This window comes from Salmo trutta, chromosome 3 (assembly GCF_901001165.1).
Source record: "Salmo trutta chromosome 3, fSalTru1.1, whole genome shotgun sequence".
Classification (NCBI taxonomy): domain Eukaryota; kingdom Metazoa; phylum Chordata; class Actinopteri; order Salmoniformes; family Salmonidae; genus Salmo; species Salmo trutta.
This window is the reverse complement of record NC_042959.1, coordinates 62,185,237-62,208,586: the sequence shown is the minus strand read 5'-3', so window position 1 is coordinate 62,208,586 and position 23,350 is coordinate 62,185,237. Positions and strand designations below refer to the sequence as shown.

General features: G+C 40.7%; 2 protein-coding genes across 5 annotated transcripts; one reads left to right on the top strand and one right to left on the bottom strand.

The window, feature by feature from the left end:
- Positions 1-1,501: 1,501 nt before the first annotated feature.
- LOC115182546 (transmembrane protein 147) lies at positions 1,502-6,081 on the top strand. Its single transcript, XM_029744098.1, has 7 exons — positions 1,502-1,733; positions 2,004-2,120; positions 2,591-2,660; positions 3,058-3,260; positions 3,452-3,536; positions 3,701-3,822; positions 5,449-6,081. The coding sequence occupies exons 2-7, from the start codon at positions 2,044-2,046 to the stop codon at positions 5,567-5,569; spliced, it is 678 nt and encodes a 225-aa protein (XP_029599958.1). The 5' UTR covers positions 1,502-1,733; positions 2,004-2,043; the 3' UTR covers positions 5,570-6,081.
- A 5,716-nt stretch (positions 6,082-11,797) lies between these two features.
- Positions 11,798-20,083, bottom strand: LOC115182502 (cornifelin homolog A-like). Of its 4 annotated transcripts, XM_029744095.1 has the most exons (8): positions 19,946-19,962; positions 19,597-19,657; positions 18,989-19,096; positions 18,769-18,905; positions 17,987-18,555; positions 17,590-17,732; positions 12,409-12,545; positions 11,798-11,986 (listed from the first exon to the last, which is right to left on the bottom strand). In XM_029744095.1, exons 3-5 carry the CDS (start codon positions 19,056-19,058, stop codon positions 18,463-18,465), a joined length of 300 nt encoding a protein of 99 aa, XP_029599955.1. In that variant the 5' UTR covers positions 19,059-19,096; positions 19,597-19,657; positions 19,946-19,962; the 3' UTR covers positions 11,798-11,986; positions 12,409-12,545; positions 17,590-17,732; positions 17,987-18,462. The 4 variants fall into 4 exon arrangements, with proteins under 4 accessions (XP_029599955.1, XP_029599952.1, XP_029599953.1 ...); XM_029744092.1 differs by lacking the exon at positions 19,597-19,657 and having other exon boundaries at positions 19,946-20,083; XM_029744093.1 differs by lacking the exon at positions 19,597-19,657 and having other exon boundaries at positions 18,428-18,555; positions 19,946-20,083.
- Between the last annotated feature and the right edge of the window lie 3,267 nt (positions 20,084-23,350).

The window sequence follows — 23,350 nt, the reverse complement described above, 5'->3', positions numbered from 1 at the left end:
GTTTTCACACAATGACAAATGTCATCTGCATTCAGGATAATCAACAGGATGCAGAACATGAAGATGATGCATTCTAAAGTGACAATTGTATGGTAATGTGTTTGTTACATTAATGACAGGATTAGACTTTTGTATGCACATTAGCATTATTTGAACATCACTGTTTGGTGAAAATTATATTGAAACAAATGTTATTCCCTAAACGACAGTTTTAATAGCTGATGCTTTAGCCAGGCCAGTTTTAATACTATGCTGGAACAAAAGTCTGCATACCCATGTTGGTACCTAGGACCAGGAGTCAAACATGATATTGAATTTGCCAATCTGGTTGTGCATGTTGCACTGGATGACTTCTCAGCAAGGTTTTCTGACAGAATTGAACAGGTGTAAGGCCATGGGACTGAGTTTCTCAATCAAGTATCAACTCTCCAAGAACATGCAAATGCATTCTGAAAGCTATCTGGAAGTCCACTATTGCAAGTGATTTAATCCTGCCCTAACGGGAATCGCAGGAGACATCTAGTGGCAAATATTGTAGCACAATGTAAACCAAATGACAGGTGGTATATTTTCTGCATTCAACACTGTTCACATGAAATGCCACAACATCCATTATTTTGGAATGTCATTATAGCATGGTTGTACATTTCTATATTAATTAGACTAGCCTAGACTACTGCACATTGTAGATGTCTGAATGACCATAATGCACTTTAAAGGTCCAATGTAGCCATTTATATCTCAATCAAATCATTTCTGGGTAACAATTAAGTACCTTACTGTGATTAGTTTCTTTTTGACCATTTTAATTAAAGTGTCTGAGCAAGAGCAGACCAACTCCATCCCACCAAAAGAGGTTGAAATTTCAGGCTCTTTTTAAACAGCTCATACACTAAAAGGGCATTGTCATTTTACAGTTTTCAGAGTACTTTTCCAAGCTCATAGTTTGGAAATATTTTTAAAACACAAATCACGTTTTTTGACTGCACTGGGCCTTAAACTAATTACATATAGTGAAGCCCTGCCGCCGCAAGATGGCGCTATTATTCCTAACGTCGTTTGGCAGTGGATAATAGCGCCTACTAGCGGCTGTCCAGGCTAGCTATAGTGCTGCAAATATCCTTAAACCTATAAATTGTCATTAGTTGTATTTTTCATGTCAACGACAATGCATTAACTATTTACTCGTTGCATGAACAGCAGAAACCACCGAGTTTGTAAACCTTTTCATACTAAAACATCTTTGCAGAAACTGCCGAAGTCCTGCCTTGAAATTATTACAGTTAACCATGACTCCGTTCTGTCGTTCCGTCCATTTGCTTTACAAGACCCTATTTGAGTTCCTGTCCTAATGCACAAGCAAACGACCGGAAAGATAAGTCTGGGACATCAAGGGATAGCGGAATCATTTAAAGGTAGGATTTTGGTAGTTTCCGGGTCGTTACTAGTTACCACAGCCACAAAGTTATAAACCCCGCCTATTTCTACAATTTATCTTCTTAAAATCTGATTTGGAACCTTAGCAAATCCACACTGCTGACCTTATGCATAACCCTAACCTTAAATTAAGACAAAAAGTCACATTTTTGTTTTTATACATTTTCTACGATATAGCCAATTTGGACTGTGTGGCTGTGGTAACTACTGAAAAACTAGTTTCCGTCCTTCATCCAACGAGTTAGCAAACTAGCATTAGCATCTCAATAATTCCTCGGTCAACCTGAGTAAAACAGGTATTTCTGAATGATTCGTGCCGATCTTCATTTGTGTTATTTATACGCATTTAACTTATCTAACAGATTTAAATGTATAATGGTGGAATAAATATGTTAGACCTTGCACAGAATCAACCTTTTGAGCGTGCAGGAAGAGAGGATGCTAGCAAGTAACGTTACTGTTAGATTATCTGCTCCAATGCTTCTTAAATATCTAACGTTAGCTAGCTAATATTGTATCGATAATTGTTGCTAGCAAATAGCCATCATGTCTTCATTCATTCACAGACTCGTTGGAGGATTCGCCAGTGTTGGACTCCCTGGCAATATGACGCTATTTCATTTCGGGAATTGCTTTGCCTTGGCTTATTTTCCCTACTTTATAACCTACAAATGCAGTGGATTGTAAGTATCAGCACCTCTCATACTATATAAACTGCATTCGATTAATTTGTTAGTTGACCCCATACATTTAGCTACTGAACATGTCTTTTTTAGTGATCTGTTCACTAGCTAGTCACCCTTACTGGGCTCCTGAGTGGCACAGCGGTCTAAGGCACTGCATCTCAGTGCAAGAGGCATCACTACAGTCCCTGGTTCGAATCCAGGCTGTATCACATCTGTCCATGATTGGGAGTCCCATAGGGCGGCGCACAATTGGCCCAGCTTCGTCCGGGTTTGGCCCGGTGTAGGCCGTCATTGTAAATAAGAATTTGATCTTAACTGACTTGCCTAGTTAAAATGTGAAATGTAATCTACATGGAAATGTCAGCAGATTGAGAGGAAGTCAGCCAATCCTCCTGCCACTCTAGGCAACCATGTGTCTGTATACTAGAATGTTTTGAACAATGTCTCTCTCTTGATCCCTATTGTAGATCAGAATACAATGCATTCTGGAGATGTGTTCAAGCAGGAGCTACCTACCTATTTGTGCAGCTATGCAAGGTGAACATTGACTGTCCAAGCTGTCTGTTTTCTGAAAAGCAATAAAAGTACCATCATTCTGTCAAAGGAACTGATGATCACATTGGGATGCAGACTAAAAACTGCTTGATTACTAATGTAGCCTACTAGTTATTAGTTATTACTAGTTCATATGTATCCTACTAGGGCAGCAGGTAGCCTAGCGGTTAGTAACCGAAAGGTCACTGGTTTGAATACTCGTGCCGACAAGGTGAAAAATCGATCATGTGCTCTTGAGTAAGGCAATTAACGCTAATTTGCTACAAGGGTGCAGTACAACTATGGCTGACCATGTAAAACCCACATGTTTCACTGCACCTATTCGGTATATGTGTCAATAAAAAAATGTGTTACTGCATTAACAATGTCTCTGTTCTAGATGCTATTTCTGGCCACATTTTTCCCTACATGGGAGGGAGGAGCTGGCGTGTATGACTTTGTTGGTGAGTTTATGAAGGCTACGGTGGACCTAGCTGACCTTCTGGGCCTGCATCTGGTCATGTCCAGGAACGCAGGGAAGGGAGAGTACAAGATCATGGTGGCAGCGATGGGATGGGCCACAGCAGAGCTCGTTATGTCAAGGTACATTCTCTTTCTCTATCTTTCTCTGTCCCCCAACTGTTTCTCTTTCAATCTCTTTGGGTGCATTCCAGATTCACATTCATTTCAGTGTAGATTATAGTCATTCACTACCCAAGCTCACTAGTGTAGTTGTCAGTATGTTTAATTGCAATGGTGTCTCATGTATTTAATCCTCTTGCCCTGTCATCCAGGTGTATACCTCTGTGGGTGGGTGCCAGAGGCATTGAGTTTGACTGGAAGTACATACAGATGAGCTTCGACTCCAACATCAGCCTGGTAAATCCCCTTGCACTGACACTTATACTGCTGAATCAAATAGACATTTATTTTGACTTCCAATAAATACTTAGATAATGAATACTCATCAACATTACATTTCCTGTGGCAGGCTTGGACGATGTCTAGTTTTTAAGGAAATTCGGTGTCGTGTTATTTTTCAGGTGCACTATATCGCCATGGCAGCAGTGGTGTGGATGTTCACGCGGTACGACCTCCCGAAGAGCTTCCGTCTTCCTGTGACTGTACTGCTAGGGCTGTGTGTATACAAGGCCTTCCTCATGGAGTGAGTATCACATACTTCAACGTACCCAGGGAAGGGAACTGTGGAACTGCATACTGTAGAAATGGTCATCCTCACAGAGCTGGTTTTCAGCTCATAGTGCTCATTTGTTCTAGGGAGGGAGCTGAAGTTTTTCTGTACACCACTAGAGGTCATTATAAACACTGATAGCTACAGTTGCGTAATGGTCTGGATGACCAACCCCTATTTTTCAAAAGAAACAATACAGTATTGAAATGGTACTGAAAACAATGACGCCTCCAAGTTCATGTCAAAGTCCATCGTAATTATGATATCAACAATCAGTTTCCTGGTAGCCAACAACTGACATACAGTGAGGGGGGAAAAGTATTTGATCCCCTGCTGATTTTGTACGTTTGCCCACAAAGAAATTATCAGTCAATAATTTTAATGGTAGGTTTATTTGAACAGTGAGAGACAGAATAACAACAAAAAAATCCAGAAAAACATGTTATACATTTTTTTTATAAATTGATTTGCATTTTAATGAGGGAAATAAGTATTTGACCCCCTCTCGATCAGAAAGATTTCTGGCTCCCAGGTGTCTTTTATACAGGTAACGTGCTGAGATTAGGAGCACACTCTTAAAGGGAGTGCTCCTAATCTCAGTTTGTTACTTGTATAAAAGACACCTGTCCACAGAAGCAATCAATCAATCAGATTCCAAACTCTCCACCATGGCCAAGACCAAAGAGCTCTCCAAGGATGTCAGGGACAAGATTGTAGACCTACACAAGGCTGGAATGGGCTACAAGACCATCGCCAAGCAGCTTGGTGAGAAGGTGACAACAGTTGGTGTGATTATTTGCAAATGGAAGAAACACAAAAGAACTGTCAATCTCCCTCGGCCTGGGGCTCCATGCAAGATCTCACCTCGTGGAGTTGCAATGATCATGAGAACGGTGAGGAATCAGCCCAGAACTACACGGGAGGATCTTGTCAATGATCTCAAGGCAGCTGATCCCATAGTCATCAAGAAAACAATGGGTAACACACTACGCCGTGAAGGACTGAAATCCTGCAGCACCCGCAAGGTCCCCCTGCTCAAGAAAGCACATATACATGCCCGTCTGAAGTTTGCCAATGAACATCTGAATGATTCAGAGGACAACTGGTGAAAGTGTTGTGGTCAGATGAGACCAAAATGGAGCTCTTTGGCATCAACTCAACTCGCCGTGTTTGGAGGAGGAGGAATGCTGCCTATGACCCCAAGAACACCATCCCCACCGTCAAACATGGAGGTGGAAACATTATGCTTTTGGGGTGTTTTTCTGCTAAGGGGACAGGACAACTTCACCGCATCAAAGGGACGATGGACGGGGCCATGTGCCGTCAAATCTTGGGTGAGAACCTCCTTCCCTCAGCCAGGGCATTGATGGTGGATGGGTATTCCAGCATGACAATGACAGTCTCTCACTGTTCAAATAAACCTACCATTCAAATTATAGACTGATTATTTCGTTGTCAGTGGGCAAACGTACAAAATCAGCAGGGGATCAAATACTTTTTTCCCTCACTGTATTGGTATAAAACATAGCTACACAACCATCATAATAATTGTTCATAGACATCTACTCATTTTCTCCTCTGTCCTCTAATTTCTCTCAGGTTGTTTGTCCATGTGTTCCTGCTGGGGAGCTGGACAGCCCTCCTGGTGAAGGCGGTGCTCACTGGATCCATCTCCCTCTGTTCTCTCTTCCTCTTCGTCACACTGGTGCACAGCAACTGAGACTGGCTGGTAGCCCAAACAAAGAGGGTCTTTAACACAAACACAAGACCTTTCAACCAGACTGCGCCTGTACAGATTAGTTTTGTATCGCTCAGAAAGATGGCAGGAATATGAGCATTCATGATTTGACTTTTTTTTGTTATACTTTTTTTTAATGTATGATTTATTATTGTGCTGGAATTAGTACGGTAGATTGAGTATTTATAACAAGTGGATGCCTCTTAAGCGTTGTAGTACAGCTACTAAACTACTTGGACATGTAAGCAGATGGTACAATACTGTTGTTACTGTGTGCTCAGCTGCATTGCTGCAGGTATGAAAGAGATTAGCTTAATCTCATTCGACATGATGAAATACAAATGTTGGCACACTTCTTGTCACATGACTGAAGCAGCATAATGGCTTATTTATGTTGTAAGATTACATGACATGGTAACAGTGGGTTATGCTACTCTATGGAAATTTAGTGAGGTGTGTGTGAATGGCCAATAAATGACTTCATATGCTACTTTTGATTTGTGCACAGCGTGCTTATTACACAAGATAAACTATACAAAATGTAATTAAAACCTTGTCTATCTACAAAAGGAAGGAGATGGAGGTCACATTTGTACTCAACTTTGAGGTGTAGTTCAGGCTCCTCGTATGAGAGCTTTATGTATGGTGTGGTGGTGTAATTTTCACACCTGACTTGCACGCATACTGTTACTACAAACCCCAATTATATACTGTGGGGCCCAATTCTGCTGGTTTCCATGGTGACTTGGTGTCTGTACAGTAGTGGACTTGTCCTTGAATGATGAATACTCTTGTGTCCAGATTCCCACACATATTGCCTTTCCAATCTGAAGAATCGGTGCTCCACACCTACCACCGGAATGCCACTTCTAATTCACTCCGGAGATAATAGATTGTTCCCTTTGTAGTTATTGAGAGCATCCTGTTGGGCTGTGTCACCGCCTGGTACGGCAACTGCACCGCCCACAACCGCAGGGCTCTCCAGAGGGTGGTGCGGTCTGCACAACGCATTATCTGGGGCAAACTACCTGCCCTCCAGGACACCTACAGCACTTGATGTCACAAGTCCAAAAAGATCAAGGACAACAACCACCCGAGCCACTGCCTGTTCACCCCACTACCATCCAGAAGACGAGGGCTGTACAGGTGCATCAAAGCTGGGACCGAGAGACTGAAAAATAGCTTCTATTTCAAGGCCATCAGACTGTTAAACAGCCATCAATAACACAGCGAGGCTGCTGCCTACATACAGACTTGAAATCATTGGCCACTCTAACAAATGGATCACTAGTCACTTTATTAATGCCACTTTAATAATGATGTTTACATATCTTGCATTACTCATCCAATATGTATATACTGTATTTTTATACCATCTATTGCATCTTGCCTATGCCGCTTGGTCATTGCTCATCCATATATTTATATGTGCATATTCTTATTCCATCCCTTCACTTAGTTTGTGTGTATTAGGTAGTTGTTGTGGAATTGTTAGATTACTTGTTAGATATTGCTGCGCTGTTGGAACTAGAAGCACAAGCATTTCGCTACACTCACAATAACATCTGCTAACCATGTGTATGTGACCAATAAAATTTGATTTGATTTCATTTGATTTTTCCCTTGACAAAGGCCCCATTGCAATAAAGGGCTATAAGAGGGGGAGGGATACTTTCCTCTCTGACATTTGCATTGACGCATTAAACATATGCCTCTAGGTCAGGGCTGAACTGGCAGAACCTTACTGCAGGCTATACCTCAGTGTGTTCCAGTTGTGCCATGGCATCAGACAGGTACTTTCTTCACCATGGACTTTTGTTACCAGCTGTGGCTCACAGTGAGGGGAGTCTGAAATATGCCAATGATTTCAAAGTTCAGGACAGGGATGTGTTTGCTATAACTTACCCCAAATCAGGTAATTGATGCAATAGATTTCCATATCTCAGTGTGATCTGCAAGCCTTTAGGCACCTTTTTCAAATTCAGGGATCAACAGCTTGACATGATTTTCAAACATGACATAACTTAACCAATTTTGGTGTTGTAACTGCATCTTTGGATGGGTCCAAATCTATCTATACAAAATGTATTATTAGTAGTAGTAGTAGTAGTATGAGCAATTCTTATTTGAATTATTATGAATTATTATTAGTGTATTATTGTAATTGGATTATGCTGCTATCTGCTGAGTGAATTGTTATATTTTTTTTTGCATCTGCTTCCCTCCCATTTTACTGACGCACAGACGTTGTTTTTGACGAAAAGTAGCATACTTTAACTCTGTCAACTGTGTTTATGTCACTTCCTGACCAGTAAAGGGGTTATTTGTTCTTATAGTTTGGTCAGGACGTGGCAGGGGGTATTTGTTTTATGTGGTTCAGGGTGTGTTTGAGTATGTGTTCATGTAGAGGGGTATTTGATTTATTAGTCCGGGTTTTTTTGGTTAGTTCTATGTTGTTAGTTCTATGTCTGTGCTAGGGTATTGTATTTCTATGTTTAGGTAATGGGGATTGGGGCCTTCAATTGGAGGCAGCTGTCTATCGTTGCCTCTGATTGAAGGTCCTATATTTAGGAGTGTTTGTTTTGGGGGGGTTTGTGGGAGATTGTTTAGGGATGACACGTGTTCTCTTGATAAGTGCATGCAGTTCACAATTTTCCTGTCCTGCTGCATTCAAAATGTATTAAGTATTTCTGGTTGTCAGAGAAAATGTATGGAGTAAAAAGTACAATGTTTTCTTTAGGAATGTAGTGAAGTAAAAGTTGTCAAAAATATAAATAATCAAGGACAGATACACCAAAAAACTACTTAACTATTACTTTATAAAGTATTTTTACTTAAGTAGTTTACACCAATGCAGTTTAGTCGCCCAGGCATTGCAGTTTGACTTTTTCTAAAAAACTTGCCTCAGTGTCGAACAAAAACAAAAAGTAATGTTTTTATTACTATAGTAGGCCTTACTTAAGACGAGATCTTGGTGTGTAACCTAGTAGCAGTAGCCGACTTTCCACTTTTCCATGGATTTTCTAGGTCAGCAGCACTGATTGCGCAACACAATGGTTTCTTGTTTCAGAACCTATATAGATCAGCTGACCTTGAGCACAAACAGATCTTGAACCAGGCTAGCTAGTCCCAACGAGTGAAGAATCGAAAAACCTGCAGTTGTGTGACATCACTGACATTAGAGAATTTTACACAAAATTGAATGACACAATGAGAACATTGTCTCATTTTATTTTGTAAAATAGCATAAGCTAAATTACAAAAAAAGACATAACTGATTAAGGTAATGTTTCCCAGGTACCACATGGATGCAAGAGATTGTCCCTTTTAGTCCTAAATGGAGGACACCTTACTCCAGTGCAAACTATTCCCAACTGGGACCGGGTTCCCTGGCTGGAGGAGACAAGAGCAGCCTTAGTTCTGGACCGTCTGCCCTCACCACGGACAATGGTCTCTCATATGCCCTACCATCTCATGCCCCCCTCCTTCTTCCCCTCCAAAGCCAAGGTAGGGACCTGATCCAGTAACTAAGAAAAAGCTACTACTAGACAGTAACAATTGAAGAGACTCTTGCAGCACGTTTAATGGACTGACTTCAGCATTGCAAATTAATGAAACAATTGGAAAAATGTGCCTACATGTAATGTAATTATCTTATAATTTAGCTATCACACTGAGCTCTTGTAAGTTTGTCTATGGAACTCATATTTAAGACTTTAACTCCAATCAATGCAAACCGCCTCAGCCCAGTGCTGCGTGACCAGACTAACGGATAGTGAACTAGGCTAACCCCAGGCCAAACTGCTAACATGTCTGTTTCTCTCCTGAAAGACCTGAGGGGAGTGCTGGAACACCTCTCACTGTTTCAGCAACATGAAGACAAATGCGATGTCAAACTACTCCCTGGTGCCACAGGAGATCATGGATAGCAGCAAGTCCACCTTCCTTCTTTTAGGACCGCTGTGAATTTGGAATCCTGCTCAGGACTGAAGTGATTTTTCCAGTCTCCAGCAACCCCTGAAAGGAGAATGTGCTTTAATTGTGCAGTGAAATACAGTACATGGAAGCAAAGAATGGTTGCAGTCGTGTATCACTGCATGATGAGAGAACATTAGACTACTAGCAGCATTCTGGGTTCCTATGCTGCTGCAGGGAGTGATTACCCCCTATCTTGCCAGTTTCCACTACCTTTTCTAAGAAATGAACGGAACAAACATTACAATTCTTTGGGATGAGGAGTGAACAGGTGAAAATGTACCGACAACGTTTTCTTGACATTGCAGGCAGTTAGACAGTGGAGAATTTAAAACAAATGGACTCTAAACGCATCTGTGCATCCACAGCATAAGTTTGAATGTCACTGGCCGTGCCCTGAAACTTCAGCAATACACTAACAATAAAAAGCACTTGAGCTGGATTTCCCAAAAGCATTGTTGTAATGTCGTGTGTGTAGGTGGCAGGGAAGTCAGGCACAGGAGAATCAAACTTGGTATAAATGGAGTAGTTTAATAGCGTTTAACAAAACTCCAAAACGAAAGTACATAATAAATAAAAGTGGGTACAAGAACCCGTCGCACACCAATCCATAATACACGAGCATACAAACAAAACAATCTCTGACAAGGACATGAGGGGAAACAGAGGGTTAAATACACAACATGTAATGAATGGGATTGGAACCAGGTGTGTAGGAAGACAAGACAAAACCAATGGAAAATGAAAAATGGATCAATGATGGCTAGAAGACCGGTGACATCGACCGCCGAGCACCGCCAAACAAGGAGAGGCATTGACTTCGGCAGAAGTTGTGACAATCGTAGCACTAAAATCATCTTAATTCCATTGGAACTAAATTCACGAAAACCCAGCCCAGATCAAGTTGGATCTAAAAAGTCACCACCGTACATCGTCTCGGGTACTGGAACACCGTGTATATAGCCAAGTCTTCGTTACTCTCTAATCTTACTACATTTGCACACTATATATAGATTTTTCTATTGTTTTTGACTGTACATTTGTTTATCTCATATGTAACTCTGTTGTTTTTGTCTTAGTGCTTTGCTTTATCTTGGCCAGGTCGCAGTTGTAAATGAGAACTTGTTCTCAACTGGCCTACCTGGTTAAATAAAGGTGAAAAAAATAATATCATTGTGTATTTAGTCCTAGTTATTAATTTTCAATTATTTTTATACATTTTTTACTCTCTGCATTGTTGGGAAGGGACCGTAAGTAAGCATTTCAGTGTTAGTCTACACCTGTTGTTTATGAAGCATATGACGAATAAAATTTGATTTGAAATGGTCCTAAAGTCCTACTGCCACAGGAATGACTTGTGGTTAACTGGATATTTTGTAACTTTGTTAGTATTTTTATTGAACTCGTGCTTGTTGATTAGGTCAAACGCCGACTTTCAAATCAAAGTTCATTGGTTGCGTATTGTCACGCCCTGACCTGAGAGAGAGGGTTTGTTTCTCTATGTGGTTAGGTCAGGGTGTGGGCATTCTATGATATCTATTTCTTTGTTTTGAGCCGAGTATGGTTCCTAATCAGAGGCAGCTGTCTATCGTTGTCTCTGATTAGGAATCATACTTAGGCAGCCTTTCCCCCCCACCTGTAGTTGTGGGATCTTATTTTTGTACTGCTTGTTAAGCCTGCAAGACGTTATGGTCGTTGTTTATAGTGTTCTGATTTATAATTAAATACAAAGATGAACACTCACCACGCTGCACCTTGGTCTACTCCCTTTGACGGTCGTGACACGTATACAGATCTGCAGATGTTATCGCCGGTGCAGCGAAATGCTTATGTTTCTAGCTCCAACAGTGCAGTAATATCTAGCAATACAGTAACAATACACACAATCCAAAAAGTAAAAAAACGAGTTTAATTTCTGAACTATTCTTGTGTAGTACTTATTTCAAATGTCTTTTCATATAAACAACTGGTAGTTGAATACATTTAAATTAGCCATAATCTGGTAATAACTGACTTATCATAAATAGTCAAATACTGTAAGTTATATTGCACATTGTATACATCTGACAGTCACATGGTACTGTGTCTTGTTTTTTCTTACTGCTGAGGATTTGGATAAAGGGTTGTGCTCACAGTGCTGTATAGTCAGAGGAACATAAAAAGTTTGACTTGCAGGCATAGTCTTCAGATGACAGCAGTCCTAATGTAACCATAAGAAGTTTGTTGTACAAAAACTTGAGGGTCCTCACTGCAACAATTTAATTAACATTTTCATAACAAGGTGCGGGAGACAACACTTTGCGGGTCAGCATTCACTTTCCGGCTCTATCAGTTAGGAATCTCCTTATTGACTTCACGAACCATTTGGCATTGAACACATGGTCCGCAGAAAGCAGTCATACACCAGTCATCGCAAATGCTTCCCTGTAGAAATCAACAAATTATTAGGGTGGCTAAGGTGATATCAACTTCTCACATTCCTATGTCGTAGGCCTATAATGATCAGTCCCTAAGCCCTGACTAGCGCTGGCCCTGACAGGGTGAGGATGAGACAGATAACACAAAGGGCTGATTTACTGGACACAGATTACGCATAGTCCTGGACTCAAAAGCATGGCCAATGGAGAATTCCCATTGAAATAGCATTTTTTGTCCAGGATTTAGCTTAACGCTAGTCCAGGACACCATCCCAAAGTACTTTGTGATATAACTGAGTTGATGCTGGACAAAGATAATGCTGAATAGTGTGCATGGGGTAGTGGAGAAACAGGTAATGGAAATGTTCAACAATACATGAAGATGCATTTCTATACAGCTGTACAATCAGCAACATGCCATATGCATACCTCTATGTTATACCGCTCCCGAATGCTGGTTCGCAACATAAAATGTGTCCATGGAACATGAGAGAGTAGGAAACACTCTCCGTATTTCTCTGCCATCTTAATGGCCTGAATGCATGGACAGAAAAATCCACAGAGACCTGTTGGTATAAATGAACAGGCAAGTAAATGATGACTGAAACCGACCCAATTACACTCCTCTGTAAATGTACCGTATTTCAACAGTGAAGCTAAAATGTATAACTTGGCTCTATACACCAGCATTTTGGCTTAGACAACAGATGTTTCATATGAGGCGACAGTACATAATGTCACATTTTATTTTAAGGTGTTTCCATACATATCCATTTGGAAATGAATGCACTTTATGTATCTAGTCCCCCCATTTGACAGTGTCAAGTATTTTAGCATAGTCACTCAGGCCCAGATTCTGACCAAAGATAAGAAAGCATAAATGGAATGTCATTCTCTTTTTATGCACTTTTATATTTACGCACTTTTCTCTGCATATTCAGACCTTGAATTTAAGTATGAGAATAGCATGCTATTCACCCACTATTCGTTTGAGGTGGAGCTTGAATATATGAAGGTGTGGCAGAGGTGTGTCTACAGATACGCCGTATTCTGACCTTGACTTAATTCTCTAATAATTCCACCACCTTTACGTGCGAAGGAACCATGAATAAGGTCTAGCGAACCTACCTGTTCTATGTCTCGGAGGTCTACGGACAATTCCTTAGACCTCATGGCTTGGTTTTTGCTCTGACATGCACTGTCAACTGTGGGACCTTATACAGACAGGTGTGTGCCTTTGCAAATCATGTCCAATCAATTGAATTTACCCCAGGTGGGCTCCAATGAAGTGGTAGAAACATCTCAAGGATGATCAATGGAAAGAGGATGCACCTGAGCTCAATTTCAAGTCTCATAGAAAAGGGTCAGAATGCTTATGTAAATAGTGTATTTTAGTTTTTAATACATTTGCAAACATTTCTAAAAACATGTTTTCACTTTGTCATTATGGAGTATTGTGTGTACAGTCGTGGCCAAAAGTTTTGAGAATTACACAAATATTAATTTTCACAAAGTCTGCTGCTTCAGTTGTATGATGGCAATTTGCATATATTCCAGAATGTTATGACGAGTGATCAGATGAATTGCAAATAATTGCAAAGTCCCTCTTTGCCATGCAAATTAACTGAATCCCCCAAAAACATTTCAACTGCATTTCAGTCCTGCCACAAAAGGACCAGCTGACATCATGTCAGTGATTCTCTCGTTAACATAGGTGTGAGTGTTGACGAGGACAAGGCTGGAGATCACTCTGTCATGCTAACAGACTGGAAGCTTCAAAAGGAGGGTGGTGCTTGGAATCATTGTTCTTCCTCTGTCAACCATGGTTACCTGCAAGGAAACACGTGCCGTCATCATTGCTTTGCACAAAAAGGGCTTCACAGGCAAGGATATTGCTGCCAGTAAGATTGCACCTAAATCAACCATTTATCGGATCATCAAGAACTTCAAGGAGAGTGGTTAAATTGTTGTGAAGAAGGCTTCAGGGCCCCCAAGAAAGTCCAGCAAGCGCCAGGACCGCCTCCTAAAGTTGATTCAGCTGCGGCATCGGGGCACCACCAGTACAGAGCTTGCTCAGGAATGGCAGCAGGCAGGTGTGAGTGCATCTGCACGCACAGTGAGGCGAAGACTTTTGGAGGATGGCCTGGTGTCAAGAAGGGCAGCAAAGAAGCCACTTCTCTCCAGGAACAACATCAGGGACAGACTGATATTCTGCAAAAGGTACAGGGATTGGACTGCTGAGGACTGAAGCAAAGTCATTTTCTCTGATGAATCCCCTTTCCGATTGTTTGGGGCATCCGGAAAAAAGCTTGTCCGAAGAAGACAAGGTGAGCGCTACCATCAGTCCTGTGTCATGCCAACAGTAAAGCATCCTGAGACCATTCATGTGTGGGGTTGCTTCTCAGCCAAGGGAGTTGGCTCACTCACAATTGGAGAACCTTGCCATAAGGCAAAAGTAATAACTAAGTGGCTCGGGGAACAAAACATCAATATTTTGGGTCCATGGCCAGGAAACTCCCCAGACCTTAATCCCACTTGTGATCAATCCTCAAGAGGCGGGTGGACAAACAAAACCCAAATTCTGACAAACTCCAAGCATTGACTTTGCAAGAATGGGCTGCCATCAGTCAGGATGTGGCCCAGAAGTTAATTGACAGCATGCCAGGGTGGATTGCAGAGGTCTTGAAAAAGAAGGGTCAACACTGCAAATATTGACTCTTTGCATCAACTTCATGTAATTGTCAATAAAAGCCTTTGACACTTATGAAATGCTTGTAATTATACTTCAGTATTCCATAGTAACATCTGACAAAAATATCTAAAGACACTGAAGCAGCAAACTTGGTGGAAATTAATATTTGTGTCATTCTCAAAACTTTTGGCCACGACTGTAGAATGTTGAGGGAAAAAAAGATTTAATACATTTTAGGGCTGTAACGTCACAAAATGTGGAAAAAGTCAAGGGGTCTGAATACTTTCTGAAAGCAATGTAAATAAGGTCCCGCACTTGACAGTGCATGTCACAGCAAAAACCAAGCCATGAGGTCGAAGGAATTGTCCGTAGTGCTCCGAGACAGGATTGTGTCGAGGCACAGATCTGGGGAAGGGTACCAAAACATTTCTGCAGCATTGAAGATCCCAAGAACACAGTGGCCTCCATCATTCTTAAATAGAAGAAGTTAGGAACCACCAAGAATCTTGCTAGAGATGGCCGCCCGGCCAAACTGAGCAATGGGGGGAGAAGGGCCTTGCTCAGGGAGGTGACCAAGAACCTGATGGTCACTCTGACAGAGCTCCAGAGTTCCTCTGTGGAGATGGGAGAACCTTCCAGAAGGACAACGATCTCTGCAGCAATCCACCAATCAGGCCTTTATGGTAGAGTGGCCAGACGGAAGCCACTCCTCAGTAAAAGGCACGACAGCCCACTTGGAGTTTGCCAAAAGGCACCTAAAGGACTCTCAGACCATGAGAAACAAGATTATCTAGCCTGATGAACCCAAGATTGAACTCTTTGGCCTGAATGCCAAGCGTCACGTCTGGAGGAAACCTGGCACCACCTCTCCGGTGAAACATGGTGGTGGCAGAATCATGCTGTGGGGATGTTTTTCAGCGGCAGGGACTGGGAGACTAGTCAGGATCGAGGGAAAGATGAACGGAGCAAAGTACTAAGAGATCCTTGGTGAAAACCTGCTCCAGAGCACTGAAGACCTCTGACTGGGGCGAAGGTTCACCTTCCAACAGGACAACAACTCTAAGCACACAGCTGAGATAATGCAGGAGTGGCTTCGGGACAAGTCTCTGAATGTCCTTGAGTGGCCCAGCCAGAGCCCGGATTTCAAACCGATCGAACATCTCTGGAGAGACTTGAAAATAGCTGTGCAGCGACGCTCCCCATCCAACCTGACAGAGCTTGAGAGGATCTGCAGAGAAGAATGGGAGATACTCGCCAAATACAGGTGTGCCAAGCTTGTAGCGTCATACCCAAGAAGACTTGAGGTTGTTATTGCTGCCGAAGGTGCTTCAACAAAGTACTGAGTAATGAGTAGGGACACGCCTACTTTTACTATTTTCTAGATTGTAGAATAAAACTATGAAATAACACATATGTAATCATGTAGTAAGCAAAAAAGTGTTAAACAAATCCAAAGATCTTCAAAGTAGCAACCCTTTGCCTTGATGGAGTGCTGCATCAGATGACCTGGCCTCCACAATCACCCAACCCCAACCCAATTGAGATGGTTTGGGATGAGTTGGACTGCAGAGTGAAGGAAAAGCAGCCAATGAGTGCTGTATATGCCGGAATTCCTTAAAGACTGTTGGAAAAGCATTCCAGGTGAAGCTGGTTGAGAGGAATGCCAAGAGTGTGCAAAGCTGTCATCAAGGCATAGGGTCACTACTTTGAAGAATCTCAAATATAAAATATATTTGGATTTGTTTAACACATTTTTGGTCACTACATCATTCCATATGTGTTATTTCAAAGTTATGATGTCTTCACTATTATTCTACAATGTAGAAAATAGTCAAAATAAATAAAAACCCTTGAATCAGTAGGTGTGTCCAAACTTTTGACTGGTACTATATATGCATTTGCTAAAATTTCTAAAAACCTGTTTTTGCTTTGCCATTATGGGGTATTGTGTGTAGGTTGATGAGGGGGGAAAACAATTTAATCCATTTTAGAATAAGGTTGTAACTTGTGGAGAAAAAATAAAATGTGGAAAAAGTCAAATACTTTCCGAATGCACTGTATATTGTGCCCAATAGAAAATAATGGTGAATAATGTATTGAGTACATTTCAAATCACTTTTATTGTAAATAAGAATATATAATGTTTCTGAACATTTCTACATTAATGTGGATGCTACCATGATTACGGATAGGCCTAATCATGAATGAATAGCAAATAAGGATGAGTGAGAAAGTTACAGATGCCCGCAAAACATGCTAACATCTCACCATTACCAATAACAGGGGAAGTCACGATTTTATTGGGGGTATGATAGTTATGCATCTGTAACTTTCTTACTAATCATTATTCACAATTCATTCATGATTATCTCTAATCATGGTAACATCCACATGAATGTAGAAGTGTTCAAAGACATATTATATTCGTATTTACAATAAAAGAGACTGAAAAATGACACAATAAATTATTTACCATTCATTTCTATAGGGCAACCAAAACAAACTGCAAATGCATCCACCAAGTTTGTAGAGTCACAAGCATGATGTAGTCATTGTGTGCTAGGTATATGGGACCAAATAAGAAACGTTTCACTAAATGTAATACACTATAAGTGAATTTGTCCAAATACATGACAGCTTCAAATGGGGGTCTAGATAGGCTACATAAAGTGCTTTCATTTCTAAATGGTAAAACAGATATGTATGAAAATACCCTCAAATAGAAGGTGACATTGCGTACTGTTGCCTCATATAAGTTAACATGTTTGATCTCAAATCCAAAATGCTGTAATATAAAGCCAAATGAAAAGTTTTAGTTTCACTGTCAAAATAAATATGTAGTGTGCATCTTGGCTTGTATTAATCAAACAGTATGCAAACAATCAAAATGTGTAGGTACCATTCTAGCCATTACTTACAGACATCTCTGTCGACACAGCAATCCATCACTCCAGAGCTCCATGTCTTTTTCTGGATCCCGGCAAACTGGCCCCCAGCTAAAGTCCTTGGTTGTCTTGTAGTGGCGTCTTGAAATACGTTGCACATATTTCCTGCAACTACCCTGCTCAATGAATATAAATTAATACAGAATTAATATAGGCCTAGATTTTACTTCTAGCTAGCTATCTCATCATATGAATAGCTAGCTAGCTACTGTGGCTAGCTAGCTAGCTACCTAGCTAGCTACCTAGCAACAGTAGCCAGTTACTTGAGCAAATGTAAATATTATAAAATAAAATAATCTGCAAAGTAATGCATTTACATTCTTAATGTTTACTCTTTAGTAAACTTTTCTTATGCGTTTCAAAAACATACCTAGAGGTTAACAAACAAGCCTGATCTAGCTAAAAAGTTAGTTTATGGCACGCTTTGGTGTTTAGGATGTTACTAGGCAACAGTAATTCATAAATTGCATTCCACAGACACGATCATCCCTCCATCCATTGCCATTACTATGAAAATGTGTTGAACATTCAGAGTATTTCCTCATGTATATTAATCGTACTTTACTTTGTCATTGTTTTAGCAACAAACAATAATCAATAGCCAAATTGACAGCTGCATGTGCAAGAAAATAAACAAAAACATTTATTATGGTTGTGCACAATATACAAAAGTTGTATAATCGTACATGCAGGTTTATTCGGCCTTTTTCTAAATTCCATGCATGACTTATTCAATTGGAATTCATCAGATACTGTATGTAATATAAAGCCATCAGTGTTTTTCTTCTTCTTTTATTAGGTATGCACAGACCCCCAAAACTCAAATGGATTGATTGCCTTTCAATCTCAACCCAGCTGGTGTTTCATCTCTCTTGCCATCTGACATAGAGCACAGGGTCCACAGAACATGTGCACTGCCCAGTCATCAATTAAGCTGCCCTAGAAATACAGAGGGGTGATAAAACATTTTTTATTTTGCTTATTGGTGACTACTGTACTGTATAAGCACACATAAATCATACAGTCAAACCAAGCTATAAAAATGACAATGATGTTGTTCAGCAATATCACTGTGATGATAAAAAAAGTAGTTATTCATTAATACACAGATGTTTTGTAGGTTTGTTGCACTGTACTAGACAGCTATCTCACCGGGATGTTGTATCTCTCTCTCATTGATGTGCGCATCATCATCATAGTTATTGGCAGCAGGGGGAGACAGAAGCATTCACCATACCTCTCAGCCATCTGACAGGCTAGGCACATTGAACAGAAGGTACCACACAAACCTGGAAGATACAGATTATTATGAAATTGTAGACATTATAGCTTTTAAATAAGGTTTATGTTTGCTATGACAGCCTACACTTACAGACTCTCCTGTCAATGCAACAGTCTAGAATCCTTGAGTTCCACTTTGCCGGAGTACTGGGTTGACTCATTACTGCTCTATCACACACTCCATATCCAGATTTGCAGGCTGAAATAATAAGAAATGTATAGGTATGTTGAAGACAATTGGGACCTGCAGCAATCATTAGAACATTTAACAGGGCTCTACAGTGTGACCATTTTACTCACATATACGCCTAAATATTTTGCTGTGCAACCTTGAATTGAAATTTAGGAGCACCAATGAGCCTAGAAAAATCAAGGATTCTAGTTTATTACCTCAAAATATGTTTTATTTTGCTCCTAAAATTCTTTAGGTGCTCCTACAGATCTTCAATATTTGTAAAAAATAAACATTTAATAAAAATAATAAAAAAGATAATCCTAGCCCTGTTTAAATATTATATTTATTTGACAAATATTGTCTGTTTGGGGTCATTTTGAACAGGGTAGGGTAGGATAGGTTACTGAACTGATACTGTAATCTGAAATACAGGGCATGATTATCCTATAGCTGCGCTTAATAGTAACTTTACCTATCATACCAATTAGCAAGAAAGGAGGGTTGTAAGTGTGGAGCTCACTTACTTTATTCTTATTAGGCCTGGCTATGTTCTCCTCTTCCGCCATCTATAGGGAATCTAGCTTACTGCGTTAGGACCAAACTTGTGCAGAGGTCTGATATATACTTCCTTCCGAGGAAAGGTTTGTTGGATTTATAATTGGCGATTTAAAAAAAATAATTGTTAGCTAGCTAGTTACAAACTCAATTCCAGTTGCTAACCACAGCATCATCACAAGCTGAGCTCTAACGTTAGCTTAGTACAACTACAGCATTTGTTCCTAGGGGACCTTCATTTCAACAACCACAAAACTTTACAAACAATTACCGTAAGCAGTCAACAGGCTTGGACTCAACAATGCGTTTCCGTTTTACCTTCTTTTTTCTCCATTTGAAATCACTCCATTTGACAACCTCATCCAGCGAAGTTGATAGGAAACGCCAGTGTCAGTCAGTTGTTATTAGAACGGTTGCCAAAATTAAATCTAAACACTAACGTGATTGATTGGCGGGAGACTGGGTGGGAGCGTGAAAAGTATTCTCTGATAGATTTTATGCATAAATGATTAATTCCAATCAATTAAACTGTTTTGATAGTCAAATTCAAATATTCAAGTTTTAATGTCACATGCACAAATACAGTGAAATACCTTTCTTGCACATTCTAACACATTGAATAATTTGCCAAAAATAGATCAGAATATTTGCAATATAATACTGTATTGTATAGATAATCAAGATGGGTCAATATAAATGAAATGAAAGACAATTAAAAAATAAATTAAATAAAAATATATTTACTGCGTTAGAGGCTGTCTAAAGTTGAATTATATTTTTTTCACATTTTGAAAATGCACTACCCGTAATTAGTTGAATAGACAATTTTACTGTTTTCAAATGTTTTATTGTATTTAGAATTCCACAATTTCATTCAATGACTGGGTGCACAAACACTGCAGATGGCCAGCAGTAGTCTGCCAGTTGCTGCCTTGGATTTTCTTGGTTTTCCGTTTAGGATGTTTCTGCAAAACACTTCCCTCATTTTATACACATCATTAAACTGGGTGCCTATCTGTGATAGTTTTATCTGAGATTATGTGGAGAAATAGGGAACAAAAACACTGTTTTATGAATGAAAACATTTGTCCATTTTAGAAACATATTGTGTAATGCCCAGTGTAAATCCTATGTACTTTTAGTGATAATAAAGTAGGCAAGGTTTGTATCAAATATGCTTTTCCCATTTCTTATATCAAGTACCCACTGGGCACAGACGTCAATTCAACGTCTATTCCGCGTTGGTTCAACGTTATTTAATTGAAACAACATTCATTCAACCAATATGGACCCAGTGCGGTACACTACTTCACTTTTCTGAACAGATTATAGAATAGGCAAAGGTGAAGAAGTAATAGGCCTTATTATATGTTTATCAGTTAACTTACCTATTTATTTGGTTGTGTAAAAGACCCATTGCTTTTAAACAATACGTTTTGTACTTAACCTTGAGTCTCAGCATCAACTTACATAGGCCATCATCGCTACCATTTATTATCAACCCCAGGATGAAATCTTTTCTCCTAATTGCATAAATAAAATGTATTGTAACGACCCTGGGTTTATAAGCGCGGAAATCGACTCTGCCGGACGAGCATGCTTTTGCGGCACAGTCGATAGCGCGCCGGACTTCGGGCTTGAAGGTCGAGGGTTCGAGACCTGCTCCCTGCCTGTTCATTACATTGGTGTCGGAAGTGATCGGACCTTGCATCCACGACAGTGCGTGTGCTTGGCCGGTGAGCGCGTTCCTGTAAGGCGTTGAGTCGCAAGCTAGCGCGAGGACGCGCTCTTTGAAAGGCGGGAGTAGTGTAATGACCCTGTGTTTATAAGCGCGGAAATCGACTCTGCCGCTCGAGCATGCTTTTGCGGCACAGTCGATAGCGCGCCGGACTTCGGGCTTGAAGGTCGAGGGTTCGAGACCTGCTCCCTGCCTGTTCATTACAGTATGATAGATGGCCATACTGTTTTCGATTTATTTGTATGACATTTGGTTGAGTACATGCCCTACTGCACTCTTGCCTCTCTGGATAATACATACGTGACTTCTATTTTGTGGTAACCTCAACATGGTTTAGTTAGTTACGGGATTTCTTGTGTTTATTTTGGTTTTATTTTGTTCCTACTTGATGCCATACACAGAGCCTTGATTCATTTTAGGTGGGTTTCCATGGCCAATTGTTTCTGTGTCACTTTGTTTCTGTGATTCGATGTTGGAATGAAGCTAGGAATTCTGCTTGAGTTATTGTGAGATTATGCTTTATGCTAAAATACTGTCTCTGTGGTGTGGCTTTTAGGTTTAAATGGGCCACATGCAGACATCATGCATTTCCTTTTTCCCATTTAATCTAAACTAAAAAAGAAACATCCTCTCACTGTCAACTGCGTTTATTTTCAGCAAACTTAACGTGTAAATATTTGAATGAACATAACAAGATTCAACAACTGAGACATAAACTGAACAAGTTCCACAGACATGTGACTAACAGAAACGGAATAATGTGTCCCTGAACAAAGGGGGGGTCAAAATCAAAAGTAACAGTCAGTATCTGGTGTGGCCATCAGCTGCATTAAGTACTGCAGTGCATCTCCTCCTCATGGACTGCACCAGATTTGCCAATTCTTGCTGTGAGATGTTACCCCACTCTTCCACCAAGGCACCTGCAAGTTCCTGGACATTTCTGGGGGGTATGGCCCTAGCCCTCACCCTCCGATCCAACAGGTCCTAGTCATGCTCAATGGGATTGAGATCCGGGCTCTTCGCTGGCCATGGCAGAAATCACGCACAGAACGTGCAGTATGGCTGGTGGAATTGTCATGCTGGAGGATCATGTCAGGATGAGCCTGCAAGAAGGGTACCACATGAGGGAGGAGGAGGTCTACCCTGTAACGCACAGCATTGAGATTGCCTGCAATGACAACAAGCTCAGTCCGATGATGCTGTGACACACCGCCCCAGACCATGACGGACCCTCCACCTCCAAATCGATCCCGCTCCAGAGTACAGGCCTCGGTGTAACGCTCATTCCTTCGATGATAAACGTGAATCCGACCATCCCCCCTGGTGAGACAAAACCGCAGGTGTTGTTACACGTGGTCTGCCACTACGAGGATGATCAGCCGTCCGTCCTGTCTCCCTGTAGCGCTCTCTTAGGCGTCTCACAGTATGGACATTGCAATTTATTGCCCTGGCCACATCTGCAGTCCTCATGCCTCCTTGCAGCATGCCTAAGGCACGTTCACCCAGATGAGCAAGGACCCTGGCCATCTTTCTTTTGGTGTTTTTCAGAGTCAGTAGAAAGGTCTCTTTAGTGTCCTAAGTTTTCACAACTGTGACCTTAATTGCCTACCGTCTGTAAGCTGTTACTGTCTTACTGTCTTCTACAGGTGCATGTTCATTAATTGTTTATGGAAACAGTGTTTAAACCCTTTACAATGAAGATCTGTGAAGTTATTTGGATTTTTACTAATTATCTTTGAAAGACAAGGTCCTGAAAAAGGGATGTTTCTTTTTTTGCTGAGTTTATATGCTAGATCTATCAAGTTAGTGCCAACAGGAAGTGTGTATCCCTTACGTAATGGATGAGCGAATTTGTGTGCCCTGATCATAGGCCTACGTGGTTTCTCCCCTCCTATATGGAGCATGCGTCATAACTACCACATTGCAGTGTTTGCGTAGTGTTGAGAGTTCACATGTTTTTATTAATAAGCGATGAGGATACCAAT